Below are 19,663 nucleotides of genomic sequence, written 5' to 3'. Positions count from 1 at the left end.
GACAAAAATGTCTGCGTCAAAAAACTGCCATAATAATATTATATATTAATATTATTTTCCACTTTCAATTAGTACATTTTTTTAACCAACATCAGTCCTGATCATAACTACCAAATATTCATTAATATTCAGGATTTTAATCCTTTAAATGCAAGTTTGTTTATATAATGCCACTGTTGTTTTTATGAAGGAAATATATATATATATATATATATATATATATATATATATATATATATATATATTTATATATATATATATTCCATATACTAAATGCTAAGGGTAATTATTATTATTATTATTATTATTATTATTATTATTATTATCATAATTTTGGATTATCACAGTCTGGGATATGTCATTGATTAGTAACAACATTGATTTTGATGCATTATTATTTTTTGTGCGGAGTCAGATTTAAAAATCCTCACACTCTGGACCTTAGAGGACAAAAATGTCAGCATCAAAAACTGCCATAAAAACATTATATATTAATATTATTTTCCACTTTCACTGACTTAGATTTTTTAACCAACATCAATCCTGATCATAACTACCAAATATTTATTAATTGTCAGGATTTTAACCCTTTAAATGCCACTGTTGTTTTTTACACACACACACACACACACACACACACACACACACACACAAATTTCTCAATACACACTTCCAAAACACACTCTGACATCCATACCAACACACCCACACAATTTTAGCTGCATTATTTATTCAATTGACCTGCAGTGCTCTATAATACAGCAAACAGAAAATAGGAGAAAAGCATGTATTTGCTCCATAGACTAAACATGCGAAAAATGGCGCCATCTGGTGGATTTTTTTTTTTCTTCGTTTTGAAGCCAGGGCTCCGGAATGAAAGCATAATATCATAGAATTCATGATTTTATTCTTTAATGCCACTGGGATCAAATATTGCAGTTTTAATGGGTTTCAATGGGGACATTTTTGTCCTGAGTGTAACTATTTTGTGTGCACAGTTTATTATAGATGTATTTCAGGAACTGAGGTTGAAATTCCAAAATTCCCCCAAAAATACACACCTTTGGCAAAATGTATGCCATTGGCATTAACACAGACCAAATGATAAAAAAAAAACTAAAATGAAAAAGACAAAAATTTCCCTAAGGTCGGGCTAGAATAACCCTCCCTTGGCAAGTCCATTGGTGTAACCACCCCTGTGTCATTATAAAAAAATAATGTGAATTAACTTGCCTTATGTCCCATTTTCTGTGGCAAAGAGTAAGTGTGAACCAGCTGTGATGGACACTAGTGATGAGATGCCGTCAACTCCGGGTGGAAATGAGGCCAAATATACACGTCAGGACAATAAACAGAGACACAAAGATCATCTGAAGCAAGTTCTGGATTCACTGTAAGTGTGTAGGGTAACAGAGCTTTAAGAAAATGAACAATTAAATGCTGCTCATTGATTAGTTCAGATCTAACCATTATCATGGTGATCCAATACCACAGAGGCATTGGTCGGATTGCAGAGCTGGAGAAATTGTCAGAAGAACCTCTGACTGATGCTCAAATAAAGGGTGAGACACACACTCACACAAAGACTATGACTTCATACTTTGACCTATAATTTCACAACTTCATTCAAAGAACTTTGTCATTGCATTCAAAGAGTTAATGTCCTTTATTTTTGGTTCTGTTGAAGCATTCAAGGTGATGTTTGAGCTGTTCTCCACTCACTCTGCGGGTTGTATTGATCCTGAGAGACTCTCTGCTCTCATGAATGATCTGCACATGAAGGTCAACCTTCAACTGCTGGAGGAGACACTTCACCAGGCAGACTTTGATGGTGAGAGCTAATGACCTTATCTAAAGACAGAACAAAACACAGCCATTCACTCTATAAATCTTTATTTTTGTGTTCGTAATGTTCTGTTTTGGCCTTAGATACTGTAAGCAAGTCTATTTGTATATCATGCATGCATTACATTTACAAGTTTTCATGCACAATGACTAATTACTTCGCTCACCTTTCAGTTACCATTTTTGTTTTTGGTAACAGGCATCTTCTTTTTAGTCTTTTATAATGTCCTATGTATGGGTGCATTCATATGTATAAAGAAAACAAAATGCATCTACAGCTCACAATGCAAATAGAAAATAAATTAAAATATATTTAAAAAACTGCAATAGTTAATATATCAGTAAAGCAGCCAAAAATATGATTATATGCCCATTTTATGGTTCTAATTTGTTGTAACGATCATATTGCAATGTTTGATGAATGTCACTCAGACTTTCTATCCACGAGTCAATAATCCGAGTCATTTTTTGTTTGGCTTTGCTCTCTCAGGTGATGGACGTGTGGGTTTCCAGGATTTCCTCTCAGTGATGACAGATTGTCAGATGTTCTCCAGGTGTCTGAAAGGTTAACTTGAATGTTCCCACTTTTATAAGAGACTAAATCACTAAAGGGACAGCTTAAATTACACACCTCTATGGAAAATGTAGAAGTATTCACGTTTAATGCTGCATGTTTATATTGTATATTCTTAACTGAGTTTTTGGCTAGTATGTAGTCAAGTACAATATCTGACAATCGTTTTCAACTCGTAATTTCAACCCCCCCAGATCACGAGCCAGATCACTTGATGAAGGTATCAGGCACTTTGTTCTATGATGTCCTGAATAAAGTCATGGAGGCAGCACTCATTCCCAGTGCTGTAACTGGACAACTTGTCAGGTAAACAAAAACATACCTGAGCATCAAAACGTCCAAGGGTTTTGCTGATTCATCTAGTACTCTTCTCTCTTTCAACACTGAATATAACATCCTTTACGCCAGAAGTTTTAAAACAATAAATAGAAAAGTAGGTCTTGCTGATGCATCTGCATTTAACCCTTAAATAGTCTGACTGTTCTTAAATTATTAATTTCTACAATCAAATTATCAAAACAGGTTGTAATTATCAAGAAAAATATAAATAACTGATCTATTCTGTCAATGGAAGAAGTTCAGTACAGTTTATCTCTGTCTATGGTATAAAGTCCTCTAATAACATTTGTCTTTCAGGTATTACCACAAAAAGTCTCTCTACCATGTTTGGAGATCTGCTCCAGCAGAGCATCACCAGAATCATGTGGTCACCTACTATGATAAAGCAGCTCATCTGGTGGGCCTGAAGCCCAAACAACTGATGAAATACATCCAGCCACAAGGTAAATAGAGTAAACCACACAGTACAGTACAACTATACTATACTATACCATGCCATACTATACCATTCTGTAACATGTTCCAGTATACTAGACCATTCTTTTCCATACTATACCATGCTTTACAATGCTTCTACTGTACCGTACCATGCCATACTATACCATACTACACTATACTGTGCCATGCTATACCTCACCATACTATATCATAACATGCTAATACTATACCATACTATACCATGCTACAATACACGATACGTATCATACTATACTGTACCATACTATACTATACCATTCCATACTATACCAGTGTCTATACTATACCATACTACACTATTCCGTACCATGCTATACCATACTATACTGTACAATGCTATACTATACAATTCTATACCATGCTACAGTAGACTAAACTATACCATATCATACTATACTTTACCATACTATACTATACTATACCATACTTTGCCATGCTATGCTACACTGTACTGTACCATGCCATACTATACCATACTACACTATTTTGTACCATGCTATACCATACTATACTATACCATTCTATACCATGTTACAGTAGACTAAACTATACCATATCATACTATACTGTACCATGCTATACTACACCGAACCATGCCATACTATTCCATACTACTTTATACCGTGCCATCTTATACCTTACCATACTGTACTATACCATGCTATACTATACCATTCTATACCATGCTACAGTATACTATACTATACTGTACCATACTAAACTATACCATACTTTACCGTGTTATAATATTCCATACTATACCATGCTACACCATACCATGCCATACTATACCATACTACACTATTCTGTACCATGCTATACCATACTATACCAAACCATACTATACCATTCTACACTATTTCATACCATGCTATACCATACTATACTATACCATGCTATACTATACCATTCTATACCATGCTACCGAGACTAAACTATACCGTATCATACTATAATGTACCATACAATACTATACCATACTTTACCATGCTATTCTACACCGTACCATGCCATACTATACCATACTACATTATTTCGTACCATGCTATACTATACCATTCTTTACCATCCTACAGTATATTATACTATACGTATATTACTGTACCGTACCATGCTATTCCATATTATACTATACCATACTATACTGTACCATGCTAATCTATACTATTCCATGCTATACAACACTATACCATACCATACTTTGCTATGCTACATACTGTATCATAGTGTATAATATTGTACCATACTGTATTGCACTATACTACATGACACACAATATGCTATACTACGATCTGTTACACTGAGTTATACTATACTGTGCTGTACTATACCATACACTGCACCACACCATACCATACTGTACTACACTACAGATAACACTTCACAACACTACACTACATATTTATTATCATATACTATACTATGATCACTGAGTTGTATTATACTTCAATATTATTGCTAATTGAAATATTTTTTGAGTGCTGATATTTGAGCATATATTATATAATATACTCTTCAGTCCAGAGAAAGAGCCCGTACTCTATAATGCCCTGCCTGACTGTAAGAAAAGAGAAGAGAAGCTCTACAAAGCCTTTTCCTGCTGAGCAGCTGGATTCTACACAGTCTGTACAGACCAGGAACAGTATTTCTGTTAAGGGTAGTAGCAGACCGGTTACTCTGAAAGAAAAAACACAAGAGGTGAGGTCACTATTATAAATGATTGCATGAATAGTGCTTTATTGACATGAGATGCATTTATTTCATTAATAGCAATGGGAACAAATGCATTACCCATACAGTATGTGTGCAAAAGAAAGATCTATAGAGAGAACTATAAATTTGTTGTATCCAAATTATACTTGTATATGAAATTAAATTCTCTGGCTTTGTTTCTCCATGGAAGCTCTTATGGAGACACTGGGGAGCTGAGACCAAAGCGCTGATCACACCTGTGCAGATCAGTGTTGATGTGAATGTAAAAGACCTGGCCAAACTCACATATGACGACATCGGACACATTCGTCGCAAGGTGCACTAGTCATATCTGTCTCGTTGTAGCACTCATAATAACTTTGGACACATGCAGATATAAATGAACAGTGAATATTCAGAATAAGGTGTTTACATGACAAAGAATTCAGATGATTAAAGGTATTTGCCAGCTGTCTTATTCAGATTTTTAACATCCGGAATATTGTCTAAATCTGGTAATTGCTATTGGGTTAACATGTTTACATGACAATTGCAGGTTAGGGAGGGTGTGGATTCATATCTGTCCTCTCTGTCGGAGCACAAGCAGCATGATATGTGGGTCTTATGGAGATCTCTGGAGAAAGCTTGTGGTTTGCAAGATGACAAAACATTTCAGGAGACCTTCTCAACTTACAGCTGGAGCTGGAGTGCCAGTAGGAACTTAATACAGACTGAAGAACTGGAGAGGAGAGAGGAAACCCTACATTGATTTCCTGTCCTCACATCACTAAATAAAGGCATTGAAGAAAAATGACTGTAAATTGGGAGATTTTTATACCATAAGATGTTTAATGATTAAATCAATCCACAAATATTCTCATATCACAGATCATTTCACAGATTACATTTCACATTAACTGAGAAAGGATAACTTTTACTTTTGTACTATTTTGTCCTAATTTTTTAAATAGGTCATGATCATTTTCCAGATTTATTAATTTATTCAGTAAATACATCAAAAGATCAATTCATACCATGACTTAAATACTCATCTTATGTGATGAACATGTTCAATATCTGAATCAAATAACAAATGAGTTTTAACAGAAGAATTCATGTAAGTGCTTTTCTGCCTCTGAACCCTCCAAAAATTGGCTCCATTCACTTCCATTGTAAGTGGCTCACTGTAACCTCGATTTTTGCTTTTTTTTTTAAAGAAAAGGACGGACGATTTGTGCTAATCAACTTTACACCACAGATGCTGTGATTGAACTATTGAACACAAAATATTCCTTTAAGACTGAGCCATAATAAAAGTGTAAATTAATTGTATTTGACAACAAATGAATATGTAGCTAGGTATTACTGTGACAAAAACACACAGAGACAATTTATATAAAGGAGCATTACTCATTAGTCATTACATGAATCAAATTTTCCTTAGAATGAATCATTATACTGTAATCAAAAGAAATTGCATTTATCTGCCAAATCAAACTGGCGCACACTCTATAGTTTTATACTAAGATAATTATATTTTTCATACCCTACCCCTAAACCTAACCCTCACAGAAACCTGCATTTTTATATTTTCATTAAGACAATATTTAGAATGTTTATGCCCCATTTACCTGAATTTGCCCTACATAAACACATAGATAATATATAAATACATATTCTTAAAAAATGAGGTAAACATCAACTGTAGAAGCCAAAAAAAAAAAAAAAAAAAAAAATTAGAGCAACCTGACAGGCTCATCCACATTTTAAACACATTAATGCACGCCCACGATGAGGAAACAGTACTGGGTGGTGTATTTCAATGTTTTGTTGTTAAGTGGTTTATAGTTTTCGCTCTATCTATGAGTCAGACTTATTTGTGAATATTCTAGAGACACATTGGGGGGTACAGTGATTAAGAAGTTATCAGTTACAATTCAGGTGTTGACACCCCGTTCACTTGGTTAATACCTCTGTCACTTGTTTTGTGTACCTGCCTCACTCTCTTACTATTTATCTGATTGAACTGAGACCGCCTGCTATTTCCCGCAACCTGACATAGTGAGAATGCTTTCAAAATTAAGAGACCAAGAGACATGGAAACACATGCACATGAAAAACAAGTTGTGTGGGGTATAAATCTGAAGAGGAAGAGAGAGAGAGAAAAAAAGAAGAGGTGTACAGTAAACTCTGATATAACTGCCAGTTTTGAATTTGACAAATCGATCACGGTGTAAAAATGGCTTCTGTTAAAAATGGTCAAAAGAAGACCTACGTTTCTACACTCAGAATAGACCTGAAAGCTTCAACGCCATTGCAGACTCCACTGGACATGCCAAGGAGAATAGAAAATGGAACCAAACTAAAGTACAGAGAGGAAAATGGCCTGAAATCAGGTACAAGATAATTATACTTAAAATAATTTTATTTTTACTCTGCAGCATCTGTACTTACCAGTTCTCTAGATGAATCAGTGTTAAAGCTTTTCAAAGTTGCAACATATATTAATAACAACATGATGACAATTGAGAAACGTTTGTATTGTTTCCTTATCCAGATGTCTAGTAACTAATACTTAAATTTAACACACACACACACACACACACACACACACACACACACACACACACGAGAGAGAGAGAGAGAGAGAGAGAGAGATTTATCATATGATTAAATCTAATACATATACTTCAACTATATTATCATTTGTCTGCCTTTTGCCTTTCATTTGTCTGTTGAACTACAGTTGTGCAATCTCTGAGTGTTGCCAAATTAATTTCGTTGTATTGTATACAATGACAGTAAAGCATCTTTACATTTAATCTGCCTTTTGAACTCAGATATTTGGAAGACTAAATTAATAGATGTTATCCAATATCTTTAAAAAGAAAAATCTTATACAAAGAAAGAGGAGAGAGCAAAAGAGTTGGAGATCAAACCCCAATAAGAGTCAGCTAAAAGTAGCCTTGATTTAATTCAATTTAATTTTCTTTATTTATCACACATTTGCACATATACAGTGAAATTCTTCTTTTTCACATATCCCAGCTAGGCTGGGGTCAGAGTGCAGGGTCAGCCATGATACGGCGCCCCTGGAGCAGATAGGGTCAAGGGCCCAACAGTGGCATCTTGGCGGTGCTGGGGCTTGAACCCCCGATCTTCTGATCAGTAACCCAGAGCCTTAACCGCTGAGCCACCACTGCCCTAACTGTATATAGTAAAGAGGAGAAAATGTAGCCCTATGTATCCCATAAAGTGATTTATATATGATATATACACTGCCTGGCCAAAAAAAATAAAAAAAATAAAATAAAAATCACTGTTTGGATTTAAATAAGCAGATGCCTATGATTGGATAATTATTGCAGTGATTAATATGTTTCAGCTGGCAACAATTCTTTTAACCCTAACTGATGCAGTGTGTAGCTTCTCATTTCTTAAACAACCATGTCTGAGGATGTATCCCATGGTCGTGGAAAAGATGTTACTGTGTTTCAGAAGGGGCAAATTATTGGCCTGCACCAAACAAAGAAAACAACATAGGAGATTGCTGAAATCACTGGAATTGTGTTAAGAACTGTACAATGCAACGAGAATTTACAGGATTGGGACTAAACAGCTGTGTGGCCACAAGAAAGCCAATTGTTAATGAGGCTAGTTGGAAAAAACAACTACAATTTGCTAGGGAGCATAAAGATTGGACTGTGGAGCAATGGGAAAAGGTCATGTGGTCTGATGAGTCCAGATTTACCCTATTCCAAAGCAATGGATGCATCAGGGTAAGAAGGGAAACGCATGAAGTGATGCCCACTGTACGGCATAGTGCCCACTGTACAAGCCTCTGGAGGCAGTGTTATGATCTGGGGTTGCTTCAGTTGGTCAGGTCTAGGCTCAGCAACGTTATGCGTCAGCTGACTACCTGAATGTACTGAATGACCAGGTTATCCCCAATGGATTTTTTATTCCCTGATGGCACAGGCATATTCCAGGACGACAACGCCAAAATTCATCAGGCTCAAATTGTGAAAGAGTGGTTTAGGGAACATGAGGAATCATTTTCACACATGAATTGGCCACCACAGAGTCCAGACCCCACTGAAAGTCTTTGGGATGTGCTGGAAAAGACTTTACGGAGTGGTTCGACTCTCCCGTCATCAATACAAGATCTCAGCCAAAAATTAACGCAACTCTGAATGGAAATAAATGTTGTGACGTTGCATAAGGTTGTTGAAACAATGCCAAGACGAATGCGTGCTGGAATCAAAGCTAAAGGTGGTCCAACGAAATATTAGAGTATGAGACTTTTTTTTTTTTTTTTTTTTTTGGCCAGGCAGTATATTTAGGTCTTACTACATTTAAGAGCAATTTTAACTAATATTACTTTACTATAGTGTTCTGCTATTATCAATTAGTGCGTTTACCAAACTAACAATTTTTGGTAACGTAAACTGTTATGCACACAACAATTTGCGCACATTGGATAAGCTGGTAAGAACGCCGGTAGAGGTGTTTACATACAACGCAAAATCATGGTAATGGGCAAAAATCTAAGTGTGCCGATCTGTTTATTCTTAAGCAATTTATGACCCTATGGCCTTGCGCGTTGTCTTCTTATTAAACATAAATAGGTGTTAAACCATGCGTGTAAGCGCACTCACTAGGCATACTATTTTTTATAATTAGTGATTGATATCAACAGGTAATGTTAATAAACAATGGTGATTTATGGACAGGAATGTGCCATTCCTTGCCAAACTCCATTTTCCTCACCCAAAAACAGAGAGTTTCGAAAACACCATTACGTAATTCTTCGGAAAATTATGGAAACGTTAGGAAACTGAAAATGGACTAGTGTGGATGTAGCCTAATGCTGCATTCCATTAAACTCAGAGAGTCTTTTTTCCAACCTCCTACTTGGAAAAGTGCAACAGAACGGAATACCACTTGAAGTCAGAATTCCCCTACTTGGAAACTCGCGTGCGAATTTTCAATTCCGATTTCGCCAAAATGCAGGTGCGTGATGTCACACAAACATGTCGGCACCCAGGGAGATATACAATGCAAGTAATAAACATTCACTTTTAAATAATATTGATCAATGAGTCAATGATATTAAAGTTTGTTTAACAAACATTTGCAGATAAAGGTGTTCAAAACATGGTAAATTATACTCTCTTTTGATAATTGTGCACCTGTAGCACAAATGCTAGCACTGCAGCATTGTTTATCATTTGAACCCTTGCTAAGCTTATGGGAGCACTACAGTTTTGTTTCCTTACACATAATCTTCCAAGCAATCCTGCAAAAGATTGCTTATGGTCAGAGATATCAAGTAGGACTATCCCGCAGCATAAATGTCAAAGGTTGGACTGTAGGTTTGGAAATAGATTTCTCTTAATTGCATTCAGGTGTTCTGCTCTTGGGTCTTATTAGACATGTAGCCAATCACACAAGCCTTCTGTGATTTCTAGCCAATCATAAGTCACACCTAATTATTCAATCAACTCATCCATCAGTAACATGACTGATTGAGTTCCTCTGCTTTATATGGATCTGTCTTGAATGTTGTAACTATTTGGTCTGTGTGTATTTCACTTCAGAAACCACACTGATTAAAAGAGCCAGCTGTAATATAGGTGAGTATATTACCTCTTTTTTTTTTGTTTTGTTTTTAGGAGTTTTGATTCAGTTAGGTGGTGTTACATGAGTGTGTTTATAATTGTAACTAGGACAGTTTGCTTTAATTCACTCAATTAGAGTTTAAAGTTAAAGCATCATATCCTGATGTTGATTCTTGTCACAGATTATGAGCCTTACTAAAATGAGTGTAATAAATAAACTGAGGGATTCAATGAGACAATCAGTGGTAACATGGTTACAAAAAGAATGCTGTAAGTACTAGTTAAGGTGGAGCATTACAAATTGCATCATGACCTCACTGTATGGGATTAGAGAGATGGGAACTTTGGGTTTGTTACATGTGGGGAGAACATTGTCCTTTCTGTGCTTTATGTCCTCAGATTAGTCAGATTTTTTTTTTTTTGTTGATGTTGTGATAATCCTGTCTCTAACTGGTCAACTCCTCCTGTCTTTTGTTTCTTACTCTCCCTTTTTCTAATGTCATTCCAGGTGCTATACCTCATTTTTTGGATCCTCAGAAACAGGCAGTGGTTTGTGTTAGAGGAACTGCTCGACTCCACTGTCGCTTCCGTAGTTCTGAGCCCGTAGCTTCATGCTGGATTCGTAACAGAGATAAGGTTTGACACATTCTGTGCCTAATGTTTACATTTTGTGTGCTTGCGTAATCCCCCAGTGTTTTGTTTAGACTGGGGCATTTAGCAGTAAGGGAGCACAGGCCCCCCATGAAGTAAAAAACAAAAAAAAGTATCCTTATTACTGGGGTGCAGAAATTTACTGAGGTTCATGCATCAGTAAAGAGTCTTGCAACCTTCAGACCATTGTGAAACCTGTAAACTGCAAATCAAGCTTTTCATTTACATTAATAGTTATGTGTTTGTTGGCTGTGGCCCCCAAAAGTATTTGAACACTTATGCTGCCTTCATGTGCTATCGGAATTAACCCAATTCCCTTTTCTGAAGTTGTAATTATGAGTATGTCACGTTCAAGTGCTTTGTTGAAGAAAAAAAAACTTTAATTTATATACATTTCTTGAGGAACTTTTTTATTTTGACACCATAAAATATTACTCCGCTTGCTGATGATAATGTAATTTTGGTCATGGAACAGTGTAAAAATGTACAACATGCATCAAATGTTTGCTGATATACATAAATGAATATGACCAAAACGGTAAGCACTAACAATTAACTATTTCGAAAAATTAAACTACAGAAACCATACTCCCCTCGGCCGTGTTGAAAGTTTAGGACTCCCATCTCGGAAACTCCGGTATCAAAATGATCACTGAGTTTGGGGGCCTGGGTAGCTCAGTGGTAAAAGATGCTGGCTAACACCCCTGGAGTTTGCTAGCTTGCTAGTTCGATTCGAACACCCAGGGCGTGCTGAGTGACTCCAGCCAGGTCTCCTAAGCAACCAAATTGGCCTGGTTGCTAGGGAGGGTAGAATCACATGGGGTAACCTCCTCGTGGTCGCTATAATGTGGTTCGTTGTTGGTGGGGCGTGTGGCGAGTTGAGCGCGGATGCCGCGGTGGATGGCGTGAAGCCTCCACACGCACTATGTCTCCGTGGCAATGCGCTCAAGCCACATAAGATGCGCGGGTTGATGTTCTCGGACACGGAGGCAACTGGGATTCATCCTCCGCCACCTGGACTGAGGCGTGTCACTACGCGACCACGAGGATTTAAAAGTGCTCTGGGAATTGGGCATTCCAAATTGGGTGAGAAAGGGGAAGGAAAAAAAAAACTGATCACAGAGTTTCCCGTATTTACTACTTGGGGTCATTCATGGGCAACTTACGAGTTTCCCACTCAGATTTACGATAATTCTGATGGCACATGAAGGCAGTATTAAGCCACACACTTGAAATGTGATTTCATCAACACTAAGAGATCCAAGCATTTGATATTAATGGGAGAAGTGTTTTTAGGAAGCCACTAGCATATTTTGTTTAGGGGTGAGTTTTCAAATGTCGCAAAATTGCAATTCTGGGCATTTAGGGTCAGAAAATTTCGCTTTCTTTAGAACGGGAGTGGAAATTCTAAATTTAGAACACGATTCAACAAGTGTATGGAAAAATTATTTATTACAATGGCAGTTCCACAAAAATGTCAACCATACCATGGAAAAATGGTAATTTCAATCTTATTTCAATTCATCATGCAGCCTTGTCGGGTATTATAATGTAATATAATAGGTCTCCGAGGTCAAATTCTGCAGATTTCAAAGCATTTTGGATGGTTTCCCCTTCCCATGTGCTGCTTTCACAAATGTCACCTCCATAATGAAGTGTTACATCCGTATTGCTGTTTTTATTTGTGAAAACCACAATTAATAAAATAAATATTTCTGGATTGTTTTTCAATTCACAGTTTTTACAGAGTGTGTGGGGTCTCCCAAAAACATTAGTCACATCCCGTAACACAAACTCATTTCCTAAATGTCTGGACTCTATCTACAGGGGTCTATGATTGTACATAAAAATTGTCTGATATGCTGGTCATGAGTGCTTTTATATATGAAGTTACGGTTCACAATTTCACTGCAAATGTTACATCCATAATGCTGGATTAGAGCAATTAGAGTAAATTCATGAACCGTTAAGAAATTTGACATTTTAAACTCAGACTATTGAAATTGATTATATATTTGTTGGTATAATTAAAATACTTATATCTACAGTATGTAGTGATGTTTATTATACCATAAATATGATGCATATTTTTTAAAGATGAAACAGCACAGAAAATGGCTTAAAATAATCTGGACTTTATCTATGTTTAACTGATTCCAATGTTTGAATGTAGAAAAAGTTTGATCACTAATGTGCAGCGTTGCATTTGCTACGCTTAAATTTTTTTTTTTAATGGAAGTTTACAAAAATTGGAACATCAGTAAAGATGTTGGGACAAAGGCATTGTTCGGGTTTTAAAGCACACTTTTTTTTTTTTTTTTTTTCTCAAAAGTTTTACTTCTAAAGAAAGGAATTGTAATTTTGAAATGTATAAAATGAAGACTACAGTCATATTAGTAACCTTATAAAAGCTGCTTTTATTCTAAGTGGAGAGGGCCCCCTCATGGGGGCTGCCATTTAGAATCACATGACCAGCCAAATACTACTCCATCTCGGTAACCGCCCTGTTATTGGATTCTTTCAATCATGGATTAAAATCCATCATGACTGACTGGGTACAGTGAATTTCTATAATGACATCAGTAACCGAAAACTATTGTGTTAGCCCCTAGTTGTCAGTGTCCAAGACTACTTTAACAAAACTTCCTGAATGTGCCTTTTTTTAAATTGTAAAACTGGATAAACTACTTAAATTTAAGATGAAGTATTTGGATGTGTTCTGGTTTTCAAATGTTAGCAGCACAATTTCTTACTACACGTGTGGAACTACACCTGTTGTTACTTTGCTAGGACACCAGTGTGAACTTGAAGGCAACTGACTTGATACATGCACTTGATCACCCTGACACCAGTTGGTTAAAAGTAATTGCAAAAATGGCTCATGAAAGTGAAGTTGGTTCTGAGAAAAGCTCTAGCATTATTTTTCAAATACCACTTTGATATTGATGTTTGCTTTTATTATATTGTTTTACGCAGTGGAATTCATACTTGAGTGTCCAAATAGTCTGTCCGTTTAAGTTTTCTGTTGCGTTCTCATTAGGTTGTGTTGGAGGGACCCCGAACATCTATGAAGAGCACAAACAGTAGCAGCACTCTGGTTCTCTCCAAGGTTCTGCCTGTAGATGCTGGAAGTTATTCCCTTTTTGTTCGAAACCGGGGAGGCATAGCTCACTGGACAATAACACTCTCTGTCATTGGTAAGACACAAATGCCAAATTAAAAAGCAAATGTAGATGGCTTTAAAGCTGAATATCAGGGAATGGTTTTCATTTTTAAAAGGATAAAAAGATAGTTTACCCAAAATGTAAAACTGTTGTCATTTACTCACCCTCATGTTAACCTCAGTCACCATTCAGAGAGATGCAATTAAAGTGAATGGTGACTGAGGCTAACATTTAGCCTAACATCTTTTCTGTTCCACAAAGGAAAGTCCTACAGGTTTGAAATGACATGAGGGTGATTTTAATAACAATTTTCATTCATTGGGACCACCTAATGGCTTCTTTACAATGGGTTTTAATTCAGAGACTTTGACCAAGTGGTTGACATCAATGATCCTGACAATGTCACTAATTATCATCTCTTAATTGTATGTACTACAAGTAACCCATCTGTCCCATCCACACTCTATCTTCCAGATCGGCCAGACCCTCCAGCCTCGTGTCCGTCTGTGTCTAAGCTGACCCACACGTCTCTGGTCCTGTCTTGGTCTGGGCCATGCTATGATGGAGGTTCTGCCATCACAGGCTACGTGGTTGAGCTTCAAAGACTAGGCCAAACTGAACCTGAGGACTGGACTAAACTCGCTAATCAGTGTCGGAACACCTCGTATTGTGTTCGTTCTGGTCTCGACCCGCAGGGGGAGTATCGCTTTAGAGTACGTGCCTGCAACGCAGCAGGAGTCAGTGATCCGAGTGAGGAATCGGACTGCATTAAGATGGAAACTGCAGGTAGCACTTTTCCTTGGACAAACTACTCCATAAATTGTTTATTCTGTATAAATGCAGTTAGACCCCATAGAACTCAAATTAGTGTGGATATCTTTGGCATTTTTTTTAAGAAAAAGGCAATTACAGTGAGGCACTCGCAATGGAAGTGAATGGGGCCAATTTTTGAAGGGGTTAAAGGCAGAAATGTGAAGGTTAAAATTGATTTAATTCTGTTAAAAACATATAATTTGAGCGGTAGAGTTTAAATCGACATCTTGCGGGCGTTATGTCGTTATGGCAATGAAGTTGTAAAATTGGATGTAACTTTACACAAAATGTTAAGTGATATCACGCTAAAATCATATTAACATGCATATTGTTTACATCTTGTGGCTATACTTTTGAAACCAAGTATTTTAACATTTTCGGATTGGCCCCATTGACTTCCATTGTAAGTGCCTCACTGTGCCTCAGCTGTAACTTTCTTGACTAATTTGATTATAACTTGTCGCCACTCAAGGAATTAAACATGCATACAATGAGGACATGTGACAAATATTTCAAGATCAGGTGACAACAATATAGCACTTTAACGTACATTTTAACGTGCTTTAAAGAAAATGGTAGGCAACATTTAGTGCATACTGGACAATGAAGTATGCTAGCATTACATTTCTGAACACAGCCCAAGTCAGCAATGTTCAAGTAAGAGATTGCATGATTGTGTTGTAGGTGAGCCACAACAGGAAGTGATGTCGTACGTGGATGTTGTGATTGACACCACACACAAAGTGAGGGATCATTACCATGTCCATGAGAAATTAGGAGTGTGAGTATGTGATTCGTCTCAAACATAATCATCTTGGTTAAATGTAATGCTTGCAATTGAATGATCTCATACCATTACAGGGGGAAGTTTGGGGAGGTGTTCAGGATGACCCATAAGCAGACGGGTCAGGTGTGTGCCGGTAAATTCTACCGGGCCCGGGTCTCCAGAGAGAAAGCAGCAGCTCGTAAAGAAATCAAGCTGATGAACGAAGTGCATCATCCTAAGCTGGTGCAATGTCTTGCAGCCTATGACACTCCTTCAGAGATCGTCATGATTCTTGAATAGTAAGTTTAACCATAAACTGTCTTAAATTGTACGTTTTAAAGGGATAGTTCACCCAAAATGAAATTTTCATACCCAGATGGGTATGACTTTCTTTTGCTGAACACAAACGCAGAGTTTAAGAATATCTCCGCTCTGGTGGTCAATTCAATGCAAGTGAATGGTGGCCAGGACTTTGAAGCTTCAAAAAGCACACAGGCAGCATAAAAGTAATCCATAACTCTAGTGGTTAAATCAATGTTTTCAGAAGTGATATAATAGGTGTGGATTAGAAACCTTTTTTTTTTTTTTTTTTTTTTATCAATCCCCTTTTCTCCCCAGTTTTGGAATGCCCAATTCCCAGTACTTACTAGGTCCTCGTGGTGGCACGGTTACTACCCTCAATCCGGGAGGTGGAGGACAAGACTCGGTTGCCTCTGCTTCTGAGACCGTCAATCCGTGCATCTTATCACGTGGCTCATTGTGCATGACACCCTGGAGACTCTGCATGTGGAGGCTCATGCTACTCTCCGCGATCCATGCACAACTTGCCACGCGCCCCATTGAGAGCGAGAACACCTAATCGTGACCACGTGGAGGTTACCCCATGTGACTCAACCGGGCCAATTTGGTTGCTTAGGAGACCTGGCTGGAGTCACTCGGCACACCCTGGATTCAAACTTGTGACTCCAGGGGTGAGAAACGGTTTAATATTCCTTTACTATAAATCTACTTTCAAACAGCCCTCCTTTGGGCATTCACGAGAGGTCTTCATTTGTTTTTGGGGATTTGCATTTGTGCATATCACCATCTACTGGGCTATTTTGTAAATATGATTTATTCTTTTCCATTTTTATCCATCACTTATTTCACTTCCCTGCCCAGTAGGTGGCAATATGCACGAATATTTAAGAACAAGAACTGTGCTCTCATGAACATGCATTGGAGGGCTAGTCAAAGTGGAAAAGTAAAAAAAAGGACTTAAATATTTGTTTCTCACCCACACCTATCATATCATATCGCTTCTGAAGACATGGATTTAACCACTGAGTCGTATGGATTACTTTTCTGCTGCCTTTGTGCTTTTTAGAGCTTCAAAGATCTGGCCACCATTCACTTGAATGGAATGGACCAACAGAGTGGAGATATTCATTTAAAAATGTTTTGTGTTCAGCAGAAGAAAGTCATACACATCTGGCATGGCATGAAGGTGAGTAAATGAGAGTATTTTCATTTTTAGGTGAACTATTGCTTTAAATTACACCTGAGCTGTGGAACATGGGTTCTGCCCAACATTAGAACATGCACGTGGGCAGCTGACGTACTTCTATCATGTCTATCTATAAAGTATAGCAGGTGGTGAGCTGTTTGAACGGATCGTAGATGAAAATTTTGAGCACACAGAACCCAACAGTGTGAACTACATGCATCAGATTCTGGAAGGAATCCAGTACATCCATCGTAAACGCATCATTCACCTCGATCTGAAGCCAGAGAACATTGTCTGTGTCAACAGCACTGGAACCCTCATCAAGATAATTGACTTTGGATTGGCCTGCAAACTAGGTGAGTTTTTAATTCCTAAATCACTGAGCAGAGGTGGAACGATAGTGGATTTGCCGAAACCGATAACTAAGGTGGTGGAAAGCAGAAAACCGCTTAACTGAGTTTTTAAAATGTTTATAGAATGTTAACTTTATATTTATTTTGCCATTTTATTATAATAAAAATTTACAAATATTTCTATAATTTATTATTGGGTTCCAAAAAACTGAAGGGGGCTGAGACACTCAAAGTGGACAAAAAAGGTACACAATGAACAGATGCAATGTAAAGGTGAAGTGAATTGGATTAAATTTTTCCCCCTGTATTTTTGTGGTTTTATTTCTTTAATTTAGTCTGGTTCTTAATGACTCAAATGTGAACACCCTTGAACAGTATTTCTATTGGCTGTAGAGCATTTTGCCCATGATTTCATTTGTCATATTGGCCAAAATTTTGGTCCACTTGCTAGTTAATTTTATATATATAGCGATTGTGATTTGAACTGCGATTTTATATGTTTTTCAAAATCGCAATTTTAGACTATCGGCACAGATTTGTCTAACCAGTAGTTTCAAAAAGCAACTATCGGCACAGATTAACTGTAAAACCGATATAAAGAATATATAGCTCTTCGGTTAAATTTGTATTTTTTTTTTTCTAGCTGATGTAATATTCTGGTATTTTAAATATTTTTTAGTATCTAGTATGACATTTTCAAAACATTTACTATAAAAATTTCCATCCCTTTTCCACATCATTTTAAAATGTGCTTATATTTCCAGGTTTTCCAAGACCATGGAACCCTGCTTATTGTTATATAAATAAAGATTGGTATTTTCAAAATTAAATTCCATTAGAGCCGGCACATTTGTTGTTGTACCCCCCCCCTGGCATCTCACAACACAAGTATTATAGTTATTACGTAAGGAACGTCTTTTCAAAATGTAGAATTCATCTTTGACACTTGGTTAGATTTTTACATTGTATATATTTGCATACACTGCAGTCTTAAGGCATGGTCAGATTTACCTTCACATGGCGAAATTCCGTGGGCAAAAGAGTAATTTCAGGGGGAATCTGCGCGATTGACTTCAGTGGCGAAGAATTTCCTCTAGCGGATTTCGTGTGAACTTGACCGGCAAATTCGCCGCGTTGACCAATAGGAAGTTGCTTGATTTGGCAGGGACCTCTGTGTGGGTGGTGCTTCGTACACAACTACACTGAATATTCACAATGGACAAGGATATCATTTTAGCAGCGCATTTTTTTTTAACATCACTCTCACAGAGTATAAAGTGCTGCAATAAAAAAAAAATTAGTTTTTTGCTGGTCTTTACACGCTCGACATGCCACCACAGAATTTCGCCTTGCAAAGCTAAATGTGACCATGCCTTTACATAATATCCTCAGTAATGCCAATAAAAAGCAAAAAGCTGTTGTATCAAACCTTTTTTTTATTTTTTTCATTCACTCCATTTTATTAAACCTAGACACACTTTGAAGTCCTTTTTCTTCCTTGTCTGGTTTTGCCGTTTGTACTACGTTGGGTTGTTGTTGGGGTAAAGCCACATGAGATGTCCCTTCGAACATTCCCACTGAACGCGGATGAGGCTCCCCGACTGTACCGTTTTGAATTCCAGAACTGGATCTCCACATTGATGACAGGTCCTGAAGAGTCCTGTCAAACCAGGATTGTTGGCCCCCCATTTTTGTTCCTTCTCCAGTACAATTCCTTGTGTAGCTGAACTGAGATCCTCATTGTCTGATGGAGCAATGGAACTCACGCCGACATGTAAACAACCTTCTGGATGCAGTTCAATCTGTTCTGGTTCTTCCTACATGGGAGAAAATAATTAGTGACGGAACATGAGCAAGACAGAAAGTAGTACTGACATTTAAA

General features: G+C 37.2%; 3 protein-coding genes across 3 annotated transcripts in view; 2 read left to right on the top strand and 1 right to left on the bottom strand.

The window, feature by feature from the left end:
• Positions 1-1,234: 1,234 nt before the first annotated feature.
• On the top strand, positions 1,235-5,696 carry LOC127431686 (EF-hand calcium-binding domain-containing protein 3-like). Its single transcript, XM_051682202.1, has 9 exons — positions 1,235-1,393; positions 1,495-1,562; positions 1,688-1,831; positions 2,336-2,410; positions 2,614-2,725; positions 3,056-3,201; positions 4,755-4,933; positions 5,139-5,264; positions 5,484-5,696. The coding sequence occupies exons 1-9, from the start codon at positions 1,281-1,283 to the stop codon at positions 5,694-5,696; spliced, it is 1,176 nt and encodes a 391-aa protein (XP_051538162.1). The 5' UTR covers positions 1,235-1,280.
• Positions 5,697-6,888: 1,192 nt separating this feature from the next.
• Positions 6,889-19,663, top strand: part of LOC127431551 (myosin light chain kinase, smooth muscle-like) — a 20,566-nt gene continuing 7,791 nt past the window's right edge. The window contains exons 1-8 of the mRNA XM_051682011.1: positions 6,889-7,323; positions 10,528-10,563; positions 11,057-11,184; positions 14,240-14,396; positions 14,838-15,149; positions 15,861-15,957; positions 16,038-16,241; positions 17,567-17,784. Of these exons, the coding sequence (XP_051537971.1) occupies positions 7,167-7,323; positions 10,528-10,563; positions 11,057-11,184; positions 14,240-14,396; positions 14,838-15,149; positions 15,861-15,957; positions 16,038-16,241; positions 17,567-17,784 (1,309 nt within the window). The 5' untranslated portion in view covers positions 6,889-7,166. The remainder of the gene's footprint in view (positions 7,324-10,527; positions 10,564-11,056; positions 11,185-14,239; positions 14,397-14,837; positions 15,150-15,860; positions 15,958-16,037; positions 16,242-17,566; positions 17,785-19,663) is intronic.
• Positions 18,750-19,663, bottom strand: part of LOC127431578 (uncharacterized) — a 5,603-nt gene continuing 4,689 nt past the window's right edge. Inside the window, exon 5 of the mRNA XM_051682050.1 lies at positions 18,750-19,598. Within this exon, the coding sequence (XP_051538010.1) occupies positions 19,302-19,598 (297 nt within the window). The 3' untranslated portion in view covers positions 18,750-19,301. The remainder of the gene's footprint in view (positions 19,599-19,663) is intronic.

The sequence above is a fragment of the Myxocyprinus asiaticus genome, chromosome 41 (genome assembly GCF_019703515.2).
Source record: "Myxocyprinus asiaticus isolate MX2 ecotype Aquarium Trade chromosome 41, UBuf_Myxa_2, whole genome shotgun sequence".
Classification (NCBI taxonomy): domain Eukaryota; kingdom Metazoa; phylum Chordata; class Actinopteri; order Cypriniformes; family Catostomidae; genus Myxocyprinus; species Myxocyprinus asiaticus.
The sequence above is the reverse complement of the archived record's forward strand: the minus strand, read 5'-3'. Positions and strand labels throughout refer to the sequence as shown.